This window comes from Passer domesticus, chromosome 5, assembly GCF_036417665.1.
Source record: "Passer domesticus isolate bPasDom1 chromosome 5, bPasDom1.hap1, whole genome shotgun sequence".
Lineage (NCBI taxonomy): Eukaryota > Metazoa > Chordata > Aves > Passeriformes > Passeridae > Passer > Passer domesticus.
In genome coordinates this window covers 25,472,169-25,489,265 of record NC_087478.1, presented here as the reverse complement: position 1 = coordinate 25,489,265, position 17,097 = coordinate 25,472,169, and the positions used below count along the sequence as shown (strand labels likewise).

The following is a 17,097-nucleotide window of genomic DNA, read 5'->3' as shown; positions in this document are numbered from 1 at the left end:
ATGTTATTTCCAAATTGTAGCACATGTCCCAAATGGGATTATTGTGTTGCATAACTCAGCCTGATGGCATGTTATGCTCTTCTGATGGTACAAACCAGGGCAACAAGAACAACCACAACCACAATAATTTTTAGAATTCTGCGGTGTCAGGACTGAGCCATTAGGTGAGCCATGCGTGTCTGCCATTTAGATTCATGTAGTGGATGTTAATACCACCAGTGTAATCTATATTTGATTCCTTTGCCTCATTCAGTAAAGAACACAGAGCTCTACAGACGAATGGTAGTGAGCCTCAATGGTCAACTTACTGACAAAAGAGAATAATGAATAAACTGACTGCACTGAAAGTCTGCAGCCCTCTAGAATTAGTACTACAGTTGCATCATTTATATATATTCTGCTTCATTCCCTAAGTTAAACCATGTGTACTGTATGAATACATCATTCAACTATATAATTCAATAATTTTTATTACCTTTAGTACTTCCTGTATGTGATCATGAAGCTCCACCTCAGTGACTCGATCAATATGCCACTTCAGTACTTTTATAAGATCTCTATAATAGCACATCAGAAAATATTACAACACAGAAGTGGGGAAGGGTTAACTTTGCACATAAAATGCAAACCAATAGCTGTCATATGAGAAACACTGGCAAAATAAAAAATAGATCACTAGATTTCACTGATCATCACAGACTCAATAGTACCCTTAGTTTTAAGTCTGCTGAAGAGCACCTAATAGATCTCTGATGAATGGCCAATAATACCAGCATTAAATATGTAGCAGAATGATTTTTAACAGGGATACACCATTTCCTTAACCCAATGATTGATTCTTTTAGTACAGTAAAAACTGTCAGTATTAAGTCAGATAGAAAAAGTACAGACTTCACCTGTATGCAAGTGCCCCTGCAAAGTGACTTTCAATGTAAGTGTCCATTACTGGCTTAAAGTGGTGAAACTTGCTGTCCTGCAGCAAATTTATTATGTGAACCTAAATGTGAGAGAAAAAGAAAAAAAGCCCAACACATTTTTTTTGTTTTACTTGGCTTTTAGCTAGTGTTAAGCATGGTCACAAAATGAAACTTACCAAGCAATCAAATACTTTTGATCCATATTTTTGGGAATTTTCGTCTAAAATCCCAAATAAAGTGTCTAGTGTATCTTGAAGAAACTGATGGGAGAGAATAAGAGTGTTATTAACAAGATACTTCTGTGACATGGAAATACATTATTTCCCTCATATCATCTAAAAGCATGAAAAGGTATATACCTTCACTATTTCTGAACCATCAATTTCTTTTAATTTTGAGAGGCAACCTGCAATTTTGTCTGGGTGGGTTCTCCACTTCAGAAGGTCAAGCATATCTCCTGCAAAAACAAAATGCAAGATGAAAGTTTGAAGCAAAGCAGCATTTCACAATTTAAATTTTACTATTACAGTCCACTCAGCAAAATTTGGCATCATTACATCAAAAGAAAACACATCCAGATTTGCTACAGTATGATGTTCCCAAGAATACATTTTCATTCCATTCCGTAATTGCTCCACCAATACAAACATAAGAACATGGTCCTGGGTCAGTAAAATCACTCTCCTGTGGCCACTCTATCATGCAATCTCATTGAAGGATGCCTTCCAGAGTTACTCTCTGAAAGCTAGAAACAATGTCTTAATTGCTAGCTTGAATGTATTTGAAGCACTCATGTTTCTATGTCTTTTTAGAGATCAAACATGATGCCTCTAAGATCCCACTTGATTAACAAGTAAAAAAATCCCTTCTGGAAAATGAACGATTCTGAGCTAAAAAAATACCTGAGTATGTCCAAACTACCACCTGTTTTAATTTCTTGTCCTTCAGCTTTCTTAACCAAAATGAAAACTACATTACAGATAAGATTACATCATTTTCTACATCATTAGCAAGCTCATACATCTCTTGTAAACATCTGACATGTTCTAGAACTTGAGTGTCTTTTAGATAGACATATTTATGTCAACAATATGATGTTTCTGTTTAACACTATTCAGCTCCCTTGATAAAGAAGAATCCCCAGAAGTGTCCACTAGGATACCCTGCCTTTTCTACCATTAGAGTCAATCTAATTTCTATTCTTTCTTATTAATTATTTAAGTCAAAGTTACAATGCTTTGCTATATCATACTTTGATTTTGTCCCTCTCAACTGATGAGATCTTTCAACAACATATTAGCAGAAAATTGTCTCAGATTTTAATGAAGTTACTCTCATCTCTACATCCTTCCAGTCCTTTAAAACAGAGACAAATCCCAGAGATTTCTTCATATCTAGTAATATTTTCCATCTGCTCAGGAAATTCCTTTTGCTATAGTGCAACCTTCCACTTCCATTTTAACTTTTTTTTGCGTATTTGAAAATTCTTATTTCTAATCTATATGTTTTCTTATGTGCTGCATTGCTGAACTGCTGCATTTCCTCTTGATAGTAAATAAAAAAATTGAAAAGAAAGATTAATAAGTTTATTCTGCCATGATTTGTCTTTGAAAATTCATCTTACAGCACACCTGAATTAGTTACATGTTGATTTTTTCATCCATGATTTCTTGTAAATACTTCATAAAATTCACCGTGGACGGATGGCCCAATGAATGTATCTGTCCTTCCACACATCTTAAATGTAAATTCTACATTTAATAGTCTTTGAAAACACATTATTGCTTCACAGAGGTACTAAAAAGCCCACCTTGCTATAAGATTGAGAATTTCTTGTTCCATACCATTTAATATCCTAAAATAGTTTTGCAAACTTGGCTTGGTTTTTCAGCAGTTTTTCCTTGCTGAACTCAGACACATCTGCAGAGCTCCTTTCAGGAAAGGCTAACCATATTTTTGACTGTTAAATTAAAAAAATTTCAAATCCCTTTTATATTCAAGTTTGCTACTGCCACGCTTCACTGACCAGCTTTTCAGAAATTCTCAATGTCTAGTGGTTTGAAGCAGAAAACCTTAATCACCATCCAACCCTTATATCAGTTTAAGCTAAACTACAGTCTAGGTGATCACTGCCCTGCACTGTGTTAGAAAGAGCCTGGGCTTCTGAAGTGCTCTCAGTAGTTATTAAAGTAAGAGGTTAATAGCAAGTTTTCCTCTTGGTTCAGCATCTTTTTGGCTGCTTTCTACTACAGACTGTTTTCACACTCAAGTAATACTTGAACAACATCCATCTTTGTGTCACCTCTTTCCTGATTTGCTCCAGGGAAGTTCCTCTATCCCACAAAACATGAAGTAATAATTTTTCCTTTATTAACATTAAATAAATCTCCACCTATATTCAAATTTTGCCATAGATGTTAATGGCAAACAACTAACATAAGATTCCACAAATATTTTGCTGCCTTAATTGCTTTTGATGGGCACAGATTGTTTTGATGCATTTTTATGTTACATTTTTGTTTTGCTTCAAGCTGTGCTGGCACAGAAAAATAAGTTCCTTGAGTTGTGCTGAGTGATGAAGAGTCCCACACATGCATCAGAGAAACGTCCCAAAGATCAAGGACAAATGATAGCTCTTATTATTCTTTCTGTCAGGAATTTTTAAGAAACAAGATTTACAAATCCAGTGAATACATTTGTCTTTTGGATAATTAAATGTACTTCCACACTTGAAGCCTCAGCTCAAGCTGACAAGTAGCAAGATTAGCTGAAGCTGTGAGTTCAGAGCAGGAAAAACACTTCTTTACAGGTTTGCTGGAGGAACTTGGTAGAAAATAGTTAACACTCAATATTAGGGATTTGTTGGGGGATTTAAAAAGAAAAATAAAGCAAATGTAAGACACCCACTTCAAAGGACTTATTTCAAGGGAAGTGCTAAGGAGGAAAGACATTCTAAGATAACATTAGCAAATAGCCTAAGTATAAATGACATGAATAGAAAATCTGACATGTGAATAACAAGAGGAACGGATAGCAGTGTGTCATGTAGTAAGAGACATGAGAATATAAAATTGTCCCCAGAAATAGGCCCACTAGGAAATCATAGTTTTGGAAAAGGGCAAAAGTCAGTCATGATAAGTAATTCTGCTGAAGAATAAAGATATTTCCAATGCACTATCTTCAAAATAATCAAGGCCTGTATATTTAAAACAGACTACATCTGACCTATTATTCCTACCAAATAAAACACGTCCCTTCTCAAAGCATGCAATTTAAATCCAAAGAGCTAGGTTTAATAGAAAGTTTAGAATCATGAGTTTAAGGAAGTGGTTTGGGATGATTTCCCATCTCTCTCATATAAGTCCTGAGACGTCAGAAATTGACTTGTTATGACAAATAACAATTGACTTGTTATTACACTTCAGGAGGAAAAGACTGAATTTCAGAACTGGCAGTCAGCATGTCTCTTCCAACAGGCTGCTTCTGTGGTCACCAACACTTCCTCCATAACACGAGTTATTTGGAAAGCTGCCCAGTGCTACTTTTGTTTTATTGATTCACTGTTTTGTTTGGGTTTTTTTTAACGCAGCTAGAAGGATTACGCCTCTGCCATGCTGTATGGTGTGTTGCTCTGCTGCTGAACAGCTACTGACCAGGGATGCCCCAATCAGAGCTGAGAAATTAGTGGATGCCAACAGCTAAAATATTCAGACTTACTGGAAGGATCCTGACTCTCTTGCAACCAACAATCCCTGCTATATGTCAAAAACTGAGAATGTTTTGGTAACTACTCAGTAGAAAAATACTGTGCTCTCACTCTTTTGGGGTTTTATAGAATAATGAAAAATAACTACCCATCTAAGAATATAATAGAAAAAAAGCTAGTAGAGCTTTTGCTAATATTAACTGATTAACTATCCAGGATCAAAAGGAAAAGAGAAGGAAAAACGAAATAAGAGAAAGATTAGATAAGGATGCGTTCTTAGCCATGATGAACGCACACACGCCCTTGGTTAGAAGGTTTCTAAAATTTATTTGGAAATATTCCTAATAACCCCTCCAGAGTAGCCAGGGTAAGGAAGTTATGGATCCCAACAAATAGGAGTCAGCCTCTGTCCCCCAGTCCCCATAATTTAATATGCATGAGAGCTGATGGCATGTGGGAACAATCAATGAGAGAATGACAGCTGAGTAAAATTTCCCAGCAAGTGAGTAAAGCTGCAGCCTAATTCAGTCACGCCCTTTACAAGTCTGGGTTTGGGGTCCTTCCCCACCCCACAGCCAGACAACAGAATAATTTTTAATTCATTTTCAGACTGGACATTGTTGTTTGTAAACAATGGGTGAATCTCTGAGACATTCAGAAAAAATCTCCAAACTTCAAAACAAATCAAAAAATAACCAGCAATTTTCAAAAACACCAATACAAATGTTTACTAAGAAAAAATAAATACACAGATCTTTTTAATCCTGTATTTTTTAACACATAAGCTACATTCTCTCAGGGATAACTGAAGTAATGCTCACATGACCAAATATCCACATGCTTTGCTCTATGTTCATTTTCTGAGCATGCAATAGAATTTGGCAAATTTTTGTTTAAAAGAATCGGGATTTGGAAACTCACCAAGATGAACTTCCCAAAGAAGATCCTTGGAGAAAATATGAGCCTGTCTATTGAAAATATTTCCACCCTCTGAAGTACTGCTGAAATAATTGTTAACTCTTTCAGAGCTGAAAAGGGGATCAATATTATTCAGATATTCTACACCCTCTTACTCAGAATATGGTTAAAAATAGGAGGAAATTTTATGCCCTATGTCACACATCTATTTACAGTAAGTACAAAATAACTCCTGTACTGTAAATAAAAATTAGTATTAGAACCCCAAACAATAGGGCAAGTATTTATCAGTGAGACACTTTTAAGTTCCAGGCAGCACTTTTATGCACGTGTAAGTACCAGTAGATTAATGTAATTTCCTAAATCAAGGCCTTTAACTGAAGCAAATTTAGTCTCTGATTCCCTATTAGCTACCTTTGGGAAAATCTTTCATTAAGTAACTTTCATGACTAAGGTAATTGCTAAGAAAATACAAAATGGGTGTGTGCATGGAAACCAGCCACTTACTGGTTGCACAAAGTTCTATTTTGCACACTTGCTATTGAAGGGTGAAAATTAAGAGCACTATTTCAACTTAAAAAGCTGCTCTAGTTTTTGTTAAACATTCATAACTAATTTTGCAAGCAGTTAGCAATTTCATCACCATACACAGAAGATGGGTAAAGTCACAAATATTCACACACAAGAGAGAGCGAAGTAATAATATAAAATTATGGGGCTACCAAAAATGGTCAGAAACACATTAACAAGCAAATACACAATATTTAGAAATTTTTGGAAAATTGTTCCATAGTTGTTTTTTTTTTAGTTACAGGTAATTCAGTCATGGTAGGTAGACAAGAACCTCAAGAACTTTATACATAACACTGGTTAAGAACTTTACACAGAGCACTGCTGGAGAGTGTAAACACATGTATTTAAATCTGCTGCTCCTTATAGCCAGTGTATAAGACTGTTTTAAGTAGAAAAAATGTTTGTTGGTTTGAAGAGAAACAAACTGCTACAGCCTAAAGCTAACAATAAGTAATTAATAAAAAATCTACAACAAACAGATTAAGAGGTTTTATAAAGCAGCTGGGTTTTAATAGTTGATTCCAGAAGTGCTGCATTTGATTCCAATATCACGGTCATCTAAAAAGCATTCTCAAACTACTTAAAAACAGTGGTTCATCATGATCCATTTGTTCCCATCTGGATATAAAAAAATTATGAAGAAAACCAGTTCACAAAATAGATAGAACATAAGCTATTTTTGAGTACATCCATGCTTGCTTGGCATGGAAAAGACTAGCTATCACACTCATTTCAGCTCATCATGTTTTAAATGTTTTAAATTTCCTACCATTTTGTGTGAGTTTGGTGGAGCAGAGAAAGGATGTAATCCAGAAGGACTCTTTAGTGGTTTTTACTGCTTGGCTGTTGTTTCCTAGGGATATTCCCTTTGAAAAGGGGAGTTTGAGGTAGCGACCAGAATCCTGAAGGTTTGCATTTTCCTCACACTGTGGAAACAAACCAGTTAAAACAACTGTACTGCAGAAAACAATTGACCAAATCTCTAAATTACATGAATCATTGTTTCTCTGTCAGAAACTGAAGCATTTCCACTATGCCTGTTGCAACTTTTGTTTTAGAACATAGCTTTCAAATTTAACAAATTTGCACAGGTTATTAAATTAATAGCTACAAATTTTCATGTTGAAATCTAAACTTTATCTGGGACCACATAAAATCCTATAAACAAAGTGGCAATTCTTATATGTTGAAAGATAATTCCACAAAATTAAAATAACTTACCTTTGTGAAATTCATTGCCACACAATGTGATATAATAGTAAGACTTAGGTAAACCAATGCACTGAAATACATACCTAGATTCAATTGCAACTGTATCAGGAAGGTGAATATTAAACAATCAGCAATGGATATTTTAATGGTGACAAGATTATCACTCTTTCTCAACTTCATGTCTCTGGGCATTTAAAGTAGGGTCCAGTGGAATCATTACAGCTAATGAGTGCTAATTCAAATTACCTTGTGTACAATTAGTTCATGGGTGCCATCTGGCAGAGTCCTCCCATTTTCCTGCATCAGGGGCACGAAAGAAAAGCCAAACAACTTCTTCTCACCCTTTTCTTTTGCTGAAATGCATATATAAATAGCAGCAGTTAAAGATAATAGTGTACTTTTTAGACAAAAAGTACATATGCAACGCAACATAAGAAAGTATACTGGAGCTGCAGCCAGTCAGACAAAGATTATCTTGAATTGCTGTTCCAATTTGTGCATTATCTCCTGTAATGTTCTTTTTTTTAATCTCACTTTAAATCAGTAGGGAATATTCTGAAATAATTTAGTATATATTAACAACAAATAATGTAAGCCACCAAATAGGCAATCTTAGCAACATATAGAAGTTTATCCTCCTCTGTGAAACCTGTTCCTCATGCCTTGGAATGCAGAAGGTGGAACCTGTCAGCAATTTTTACCTCAAAATTATCTCTAAAATGTTTAATAATATTTAAAAAATTTTAGAATTTTGTTAGTAAAAAAAGCATTACAGAGAAAGTTTATGGAGCTGTCTTTTCCCTGAGGCGTTACAGAAACTCGTGTGCTGACTGCAGCAGTAAGGGGAGGACCAGCAGAAGTCATGAGCACCACTCACTGGAGCAGTGCCGGAATTCACAGCGGATGTGAGCTCCTCTGAACTTATCCACAGGAATTGGAAGTTTCAGCAGCTCAGCCCATCTGGGACCATTGTTGTGATAAAGCACAAAAGAATGGTACTCGCTGGCTGGTGGCTCTCCGGAGCCAAATGAGATAAAATCCTAATGAAGAAAAAATATGATTAAGGATAGATTAATTCACTGGTAAAATGTCAACAAGGATTGCTTTTCCAAGGAAGACTGTTTAATGTTTACACTCATATCATAAATGCCCAATGTGGTTCAATGTTCAGTATCTTGTAACCCTCAAAAACAGCAGCACTTTTTTTTTAATATTTGCAATTAGAAAATTAGAAATTGCAAGAATCATTCACATAATTTAGAACAGAAGTGTTTATCAGGGTGTACTGTACTGGGTGATCAGGGAGGCCTAAGCAACAGATGTGTTGTGGATTCCCAGGACACAACATGGTCCTGCCAATGTTATGCCCCAGCAACAAAGAATGGAACTGAGACCAGAACAGCCCAGGCTCGAGATCTTCAGTCATCTAAAACAAGCCTGTAACCCTGGCACTGTGCTGGTATGTCCCAGCATTAGAAAATAAATGTGGATTCTGTGATCAGCAAGAAGCAAAATGTTGGCTGCCTTTACTACACCCATGATGGACTCCCCAGAGCAAGGCAGACAAATGGATTTGTCTAAGGTCCTGATTCAGGAATATCTATTAATTCTCTGTGGGAAAGGTAAGGTGTACCTTTTGCCATGATAATCTCAATATCATGTTCTTGTTTAATATACACACACAGAGAAATATAAATAATGCATGTATAAATAATGCAATGTAATGCATTTAACAAATATTAAATGTATATGTATGTATATAAAATGTATCTATATTGGATGCCATGGATCAATTTGCACAATTTCACTTCAGATACACAAACACACAATTTGAGGCTATTTCTGCAACCTTTCTTCATTGTGCTACCCCACAGCCCATGAAATCATGCAGAACATATGAAAATACTACTTTCAAATTTAAAACAAAACAAAAACCATATACAAATATGTGAGGAAAAGCTTGAATGTGAACAGAAATCTTTTTGTTACAAAAAAATTTTGAGAAATAGTCATGTATTAATAATTAAAATTTAAACCATTGCCTGTTTGTAAGCCATCACCAACAGCATACAATAAAATTTGAAGATGAGAAGGAACATTAATTTATGTTTTTTACTGCTATGTTGTGCTGACTTCTGCAGCAAGAATCCCATATTTATTAAAATCAGACACAAAATTCACCATTATCAAGAAAACTTGTTCTGTGTAACATAAAAATTTGCATACTTCTAAGAAGAATTCTTAGGAAATACAAAAGTTTCCCAAATTTGATCTTGCTTCAACATTTTCCAGCATCTTAATGGAATCATCAGTTATTTGGTTGGCAATTTTATGTGTTTATCCCAATCATGCAATTCACCACAGAAATAAAACAAACATATATTAAGATTTTATATGGACATTTTATAAATGTTTTCAGCAAAGTGGAAACACCTGAATACCTAAAGACAGCAAAAGATAAATATGTCCTTTCCAAAGCATTTTTGTATTCTTCAATCAGTGCCACAAAAGAAGACTTACATATGAAAAAGTGTATCAAAATTAACTACAGCCAAGAAAAACATAAAACAAAGATACCTTTAAAATTTGACCACTGCTGTCCACCACATGCATTGTCACTTCCACATTTCTGGCCACACTTTTCCCTCCTTTCTCAAATTCTCCTCTTTCTACAGTGATATATAAATCATTCCTCATTTCACCTATCAAAAAAACAAACAGAACAATGTGTCCAAAAGTCAGTCCAACTTGCTAACATTGGCTTTCAGTACTTCAGTAGATTTTCATTTTATCACACAAAGGATAGTGCTACACCCACAATTTATCAGTATTTTTGGATTTTAAGCAATAATGGTATTCATAAACCAAGAAAAGCAAAGGTCTTCATCCCTCTCAAAACTCAAAGATTATTTTCCATACTAAACCAGTTCTAGGGGCTTCTACTCAACTGTTTGGTCTGTCTGTCTTTTCATCGCCCCCTCTATCTATACTGAATCTAGCATCTAGCTCCACCTAATTTAATTCTTCTTCTAATCTAAGGCAATGTTAATGTACTTCCTTTCACCTGTAATTGTTACAGTTCTCTGTTTAACTGATTACAACTTTTTTCTGCTTAATCTTAACAGTAAGTGTATTATTTTGCAGAAGGAAAAACCAAGAGGTTGGTGTTTTTCCCATTTGAAGGGCAGTCTTCCCAGATTGTGTTACGATTTGTAATCCAAAAATGTCTCAATATACTTTACATTAACAGGGTGTTCCAAAGCTTATGAGGAAAAAGCACGTTTAGTTATCTTATTTTTTACTTGTTGAAAAGGCTTCTAAGAAATTAGACTCTTCATCAGGACATTTAAACTACAAATCCTATACAGACACTACCAAAGTACCATATGGTATGTACAAGTACTGCTAGCATATCTAAATTTAAATTCTTTGCACATTCATGCAGTATCATGCTAAGTAATCTGTCAGAACACAAACAGATCTTATGGACTAGATCAATAGTAATTTTATTTTAGTTTCAGTTGACACAAACTGCAAAGTTTGATGAAAAGGGGAAAGAGTGGTTGCAGTGGGGACAGGACGGGGGAAAGCAGTGCTGGTGGTGACTGAAGTGCCATGGTAAGGAAGCCCCTGTTCTGTTTAAAGATGCTTGATCTATTTGTGAAGAGTCTAAACTAATTCAGCTCTTAACAAACATTACCAGAACTGCTTTTGAAGCAGCTGAACTTTCCTTGTGAAAGGCAGAACAATGAAGGATGAACAGCATCATAATTAGGAGAATTTTCTAAAATTCTTATTTCTGGACTTTGTTGAAACAGCAATTGAGAATATATGTTTCCATCTAGAGAAATGCAAGTTTAGTGAAAAGGGAAGATCATATTTTAATAAGGCAGATTTTCACTCAGCACTGCTGAAGGTGTGATAGTTTAATATATTTATAGGTGTGCCACTTGTAAGGCAACCATGGGATGTGTACTTGTATTGTGAGTAAAATTAATTATAATATATATAATATAAAAAATTAATGTAGCTTCAATTTCTAGCTTCAGTTTAATTTTCAAGTAGAATTTGACTTGCTTGAACTTTCCACAATACTCTCATGTTTCACATACCTTGCATTTTACTCCATGCAACTCTCCAGTGATTTTCAAGTAACAGAAACAATGATCTTGCTATAGCCATCTAATATTTTTATAATATTATTACATCACTAGATGCAAAATAATTAAATGATTCCTCCAAAGCACCATCTCAATGATAAAAAGAGTTAAAGAAGAAATTGCCATATCACGAATCCCTCAAGACCCGTGCCCATAAACAAGGGGGGAAATTGCTATTGTATTACCTTATTATCCATTAACTCCTGAAACAATCATGGACAGAGGCTAGAATACAGCTAGAGAGAATCAACAGAACAAACACTAAATCGTATTCACTTAAGAGTGTCTGAAGTCAAGAATGAAAGAACTGAATTACTAGTGAGAGCAACCACCAGATCAGCCTCTGGTTCCTGGTGGGAAACAGGTTTAAAATAAGCAAAAAGTGATGGTTATTCAGGTGATAGACTTGTAAGAAAAAACCCAAAAAAACAAAAAAAAAAAAACCACCAAAAAACAAAACAAAACACAAAAAAAAAAAAAAAAACAAACAAAAAAAAGGCGATCTAAAAACAAAACCCAAACACAAACCCAAAGCTTTCCAAAGTATGTTATGAATGTAAGTAATGTAAAAGGATGAAAGGAAAGGATGGAGAAATTGTGGAATAAAAGATCAGCTACCGGATATGAAAACGGCAATCATAAGGACTCAGGAAGTCCCTTGAGTTGAAAATAGCTGGAGGCTGGGAGAGCATACTCACATGTGCATACTCAGCTTTTACAAAATGCCATTTTTCCATCTTCCTTAACAGAAATTCTCACTCCAAAAACTGAGATTGTCTGTTTAAACTAAGTTAGGGCATTCTTTTGTGGCTCCACTTCCCATAAAAAACATTCCAAATCCTCTATAAAGCATTCAAATATCAGCAAATTGCTCAATCTATCTATATTCCTTTAACTGATCTTTCTCATTTATGGTAACTATAATTACACATTTGATTATAAAAATATGTATCATTTTTCTGTGGGATCTTTGCCTTCACCAGTACACCGGACAGATTAAATCAACTCCTTGTCACTAAGGTAATCAATTACAGCCATAAGTAGCACTGAAAGGCCAAGTCCTGCTGAATATCAGAGTTCTGAAGTAGACTTTGCTGAGAACAAATGTATCTCCAGCTAAACCATCTGCATGACTCAAATAATCTTACAGGTGTATGTCTATTGACACTTTACAGTGTCACACTTCACCAAATGTGAGGAATCAACACAAATAGGAAGGGCACATTTCAAACAGCACAGTTCATCAGACTTTAATTACTGGCTGAAAACACACCTACAGAATTAAATCTCTATCACACAAGAGGCTTTAGATGATATAAAAACGCAACACACTAATTCAAGCCCATTTCTGTGCTGAGAAACACAGTGTCTCCTTCTCCAAGGAAGAGAAAACATCCAGTGGCTGTTTTCAGCATGAAGTTTGGTGCAGGAATAAATAACTGAAAACAATATCAAAAATTGTGCTCAGCTTTTGAAGTGACTAACCTGCCTCTACCTATAATGATACTGAGTGGTATGAAAGATGTAGACCACCTGAAAGCATTTGTTTCAAAACAAAGGGCAGCTCATTTCTCCCTGCTCTGATGGAGCATTTCCATTCCCTAGCCCCTGTTATGACAGGTCACTTTCATCTTTCTGAATTTAAGGCATCCAGACTGTGAAATGAACATGCAGAGAGCAACACCCAGTAAGAAACATTCTTAGCCAGAGTCAAAACCCACTGTCAATCAGCTTTGTCTAGGACTGTCAGTTTTCTGGGTAAGAAATGACTATCAAATAGTGACACAGATCAACACAGGTTTGAAATCATTAAACATTTTCTGTGAAGCTAAACCACCTAGGTCTCCTTAGAAGTCAAAGATGCTTCATGTAGGTTATGAGTTGAGTCAACAGAACCTGGAGAAAAGCAAATTAAAGAAGTCTTGTGTCACAATTTTGTGTTATTTGAATGGTTTCACTGCTTAAAAAGCTGCTTATCTTGGTAAAGCTACTTACTAGACACTATTTCAAGAAAAAAATGAGGTTAACATGTTAAAATCAGCATAGATAAGACAGAGGACTATTGTACATTGGGTGTGAGATGGTAAACAACAAAGAAGAAATAAAAAAGTTGGTGTTGGTCCCTATGAAAGTGGGAAGTAATAAGCTGTTTCTTGGAAAAAACAGAACTGTGAGGGTCAAAAACTGTATCTAGGGAAGCTGTTTGTTCTTCTGACAATCATGCAATTGAATGTGTTGAAAAGGACTATATTCTGTCCTAATTACAGAAGTGACCCAATAAACCCAACGCTTTGGGACTTCCTAGTTGCACCCTATGATTTCACCTTTTCACCAAAAGCAGGCTGACAAATTCCTACAAGACCTTCTAATATTAAGTGAGGGTTAAAGCCATATGGAAACTGAAATTCCACAGAATTTAACAACAACAACGTCAAGCTGCAGGGGTGTGAATACAGATATAACATTTTGACATACCACAAGCTTTCTGCATGGACAGCCACTCTGGTATGTGAATTTAATTGTAAATGAAAGGTGTTGAATTGAAATGTCTGAGTTGCTAAATAGAAATGTGTACAGCACAGCATTGCCCCTACCTGCCTCATCATATGGTCCTGCCAATACATTACAGCTTTGATCTGGCAAAATTATCTTGAAAGCACTCTCCATGGGCTAGAACAGGAAAAACCCAACACCTCTTGTCCCAGCTGTAGGTGCTTACCAGGGATATTATAGCTCAAGAATTCTGACCTACAAAGAAGCAAAAGCTTCGTGACTTCAATCCAGCTAGCAATGAATTGCACAAGGGCAGAATGGGGGTGAGGGACAGACACCTGATCAGCATCAATTACATGCAAAAGTCTAATATTAGGAACAGGAGGAAAGGCCAATTAAAGTCAAAAACAACCACAAGAAGACTGCTGGAGGATGCAGTTAATGGGGGTCAGCCTTCCTCAACCTGCCAACTATAAGCTACAACTATTAAATAAGCAGTAAAGAGAAAAGAGCCAGGAGTAATTTCCAGGCTGGAGACAACAATGTATACTCAGGGACCTATTATGCCCACTGCAGAGTTTTATTATGGGATATCCTTCATAACAGGAGCCTCCCCTTGAAGGCTCCCTTTCCTTCATAGGTTGGAGGCTCCATCATCACTATCAAGGAGCTGTGTCTCAAGCACTGGTCTCCTGCTACTCCCAAGTCAGACCTGTGTGTAAAATGCCCCCAGCTCAGAGAGGCTTAACTGCACCCACTGAACCTCAGGTGACAGGAACAACACAGGTAATCACTAGTAAGGAGAAAATAACATCAGTACATGCCTCACGAGAGCCTTTGTATGAATATATAATTTGTACTGCTATTTTTATAGGAATATTTGCACCTAACCTAAGCATCAAAGCAATGATCTTTTGTCACAAAATAGTTTTTAAACTTACACTGGCAAAGCTGTGAGCTGCAACCACAGTATGTATATTATAACAAGACTTTTCTTGTATTTTAAACATATTTAGAACTGCAGTCTCTTGTAGCATATTAATATGCAACAAGGAAGAGATCTTCTTCAAGCAGAAGACAGCTGTCAAAGATCAAAGGTAGTGTCTCTGTTAGAAATGAGAGTTTAGTTTGCCAGTTATCCTCAAAAAGCTTTCTAGTGAAATAAATTTCAATTTGATTGCTTAGTAGGGTAACAAAACACAGCATGACTGTATTTGAACAAGCATCTCTGATAGTTACTGCTGACAACAGCCACTAATTTAAAAATAAGTATACAGACCTCACTAGGAGCTTTTGTTTGGAACTGCTTTTCTGAAAGCTTTGCACAGAACTGTAGGACCTTTGAATTGCAAAAGAGCAAAAAACGTGATTTCATTTAAAGGAAGTTCCTGTTCATCTACACCTATGTAAAATACAAGCTAATGAGATGCTTTATACTCTAAATATATCTTGAACAGCTCTTAAAAAAATTTCATTTGTAGGGACTGAAAAATCTCTGGATGTGGCACAGACAAAATGGTATTAACCCAGAATGTAAATCTTGTGGGTGAAAACATTCTAGAGAAAAGACCCTTTGAATACTACGTAGAATGGGAAAAGGGTTGTGTAGCAACTGCCAGTGGGAGGATATTAAAAAATATATAAACAGCAAAGAAAAAAAAAAAAGCAGCAGAAGGTGATTTTAACTTTTAACTTGAGGAGACTGCTAAGGAAGCTTAGTAAAGTTTCCCATCTCTCCAATTCCCTTCTGGCAGTTGAACTTTGATGATTTCATAGTCCAGCTTCCATGCAATGAGCTGGGAAGTTCAACTAGAGCAAGTTGCTCAGAGCCCTCTCCAATTTGTCCTTAAATGTTGCCAGGGATAGGACATCTACACTCTCTGTGGGCACCCTGAGTTGGCATTTCTACCCTTATAAAAAAACTGGTGTAATGTTTCCTGTTTTACAGTCACTGGGTACTCCATGTGACTGCCACGACTTTTCAAATATCATGGAGAGTGGCTTGGCAACTACATCAGCCAACTCCCTCAGGACCCTGGGCTGCATCTTGCCAGGTCACACAGACTTAAGTATGCTCAGACTCCTCAGGTGGTCACTGTTTTCCTACAGAGGGAGGAACTTTGCTCCCTTCAATCCTTGCCTTGAGATCCACAGATTTGAGAGGCTGAGGAGAGACTTACAGTGAAGACTGGGGCAAAAATATTGTTGAGTACGTCAGCCTTTTCTTTTCATCTGCTGAGACCAATTTACCAGTCATGTTGATCACAAGGAGTATGCTTTTCTTTTCTGGCTAAAATATCTACAGAAGTCCTTGTTTTTGTTTGCTGATTTCAGCTCCAACTTTGCCTTAGCCTTCCTGACCCCATCACTACATAAGTGGGCAACATCCCAATATTCTTCCCAGCACACCCGTTTGTACCTTCACTGTTTCTGCATTTCCCTGTTGTCCTTTAGTTTGACCAGCATGTCTTCACTCAACTATTCTTTTCTCTTGCCTTCCCTTCCTGACTTCTTACACATTCAATTAAAAAAAAATTCAAGTTAAGCAATCTAGGATCATTTGTGAAAATTGTAATACAGAAGAATGTTATCTGAGAGAATGACATTGTTAAGGACAGCAGCTCAGGAAGACACACAGGCATGCTGCATTTCACAAAGAATTTCATCACTGTAGGAAATGAAATCCCATTACTGAAACAATTTTCTTTTTGTTTTGCACTTTAGAAGATACTGAAAGACTGACTGGCTGCTTATCAAGGAATATATTGAGCACTTTTAAAAAGGGGGGCAAATTTCATTGACATGCTTGAAGCTGCCAGTGAACATGTTTGAGTTTTAAAGACTGTGACAAGCACCAGACAGCTGTCTGTTCAGTGCTTTTTCCCCACAGAGCATACCTTCACCTCTCCATCACTGAGGCAAAGAATAACCAAGCAAATTCTGCACACATTTGTGATATTTATGAGTTATATACACACATGACTCAAGAATGAGAAAATGTTTTATTCAGTGCTTAAATATACACTTACAAAAGAAAACCTCAGACTGAGACCTTCAGGGTGACACTTGACCAAGAATTATTTGGGGCAGGTTGTGTGTCTGTATTTAAGTATATAGG

The 17,097-nt window shown here is 36.2% G+C and overlaps 1 protein-coding gene across 5 annotated transcripts in view; it reads right to left on the bottom strand.

Moving 5' to 3' along the window:
• Positions 1–17,097, bottom strand: part of DOCK4 (dedicator of cytokinesis 4) — a 224,731-nt gene that overhangs the window by 72,244 nt on the left and 135,390 nt on the right. For all 5 annotated transcript variants that reach the window (XM_064422379.1, XM_064422377.1, XM_064422380.1 and 2 more), the window contains exons 14-21: positions 9,904–10,028; positions 8,204–8,366; positions 7,573–7,679; positions 6,884–7,040; positions 1,277–1,374; positions 1,094–1,177; positions 897–997; positions 476–557 (exon numbers count right to left, since the gene is read on the bottom strand). In XM_064422379.1, the coding sequence (XP_064278449.1) occupies positions 476–557; positions 897–997; positions 1,094–1,177; positions 1,277–1,374; positions 6,884–7,040; positions 7,573–7,679; positions 8,204–8,366; positions 9,904–10,028 (917 nt within the window). The remainder of the gene's footprint in view (positions 1–475; positions 558–896; positions 998–1,093; positions 1,178–1,276; positions 1,375–6,883; positions 7,041–7,572; positions 7,680–8,203; positions 8,367–9,903; positions 10,029–17,097) is intronic.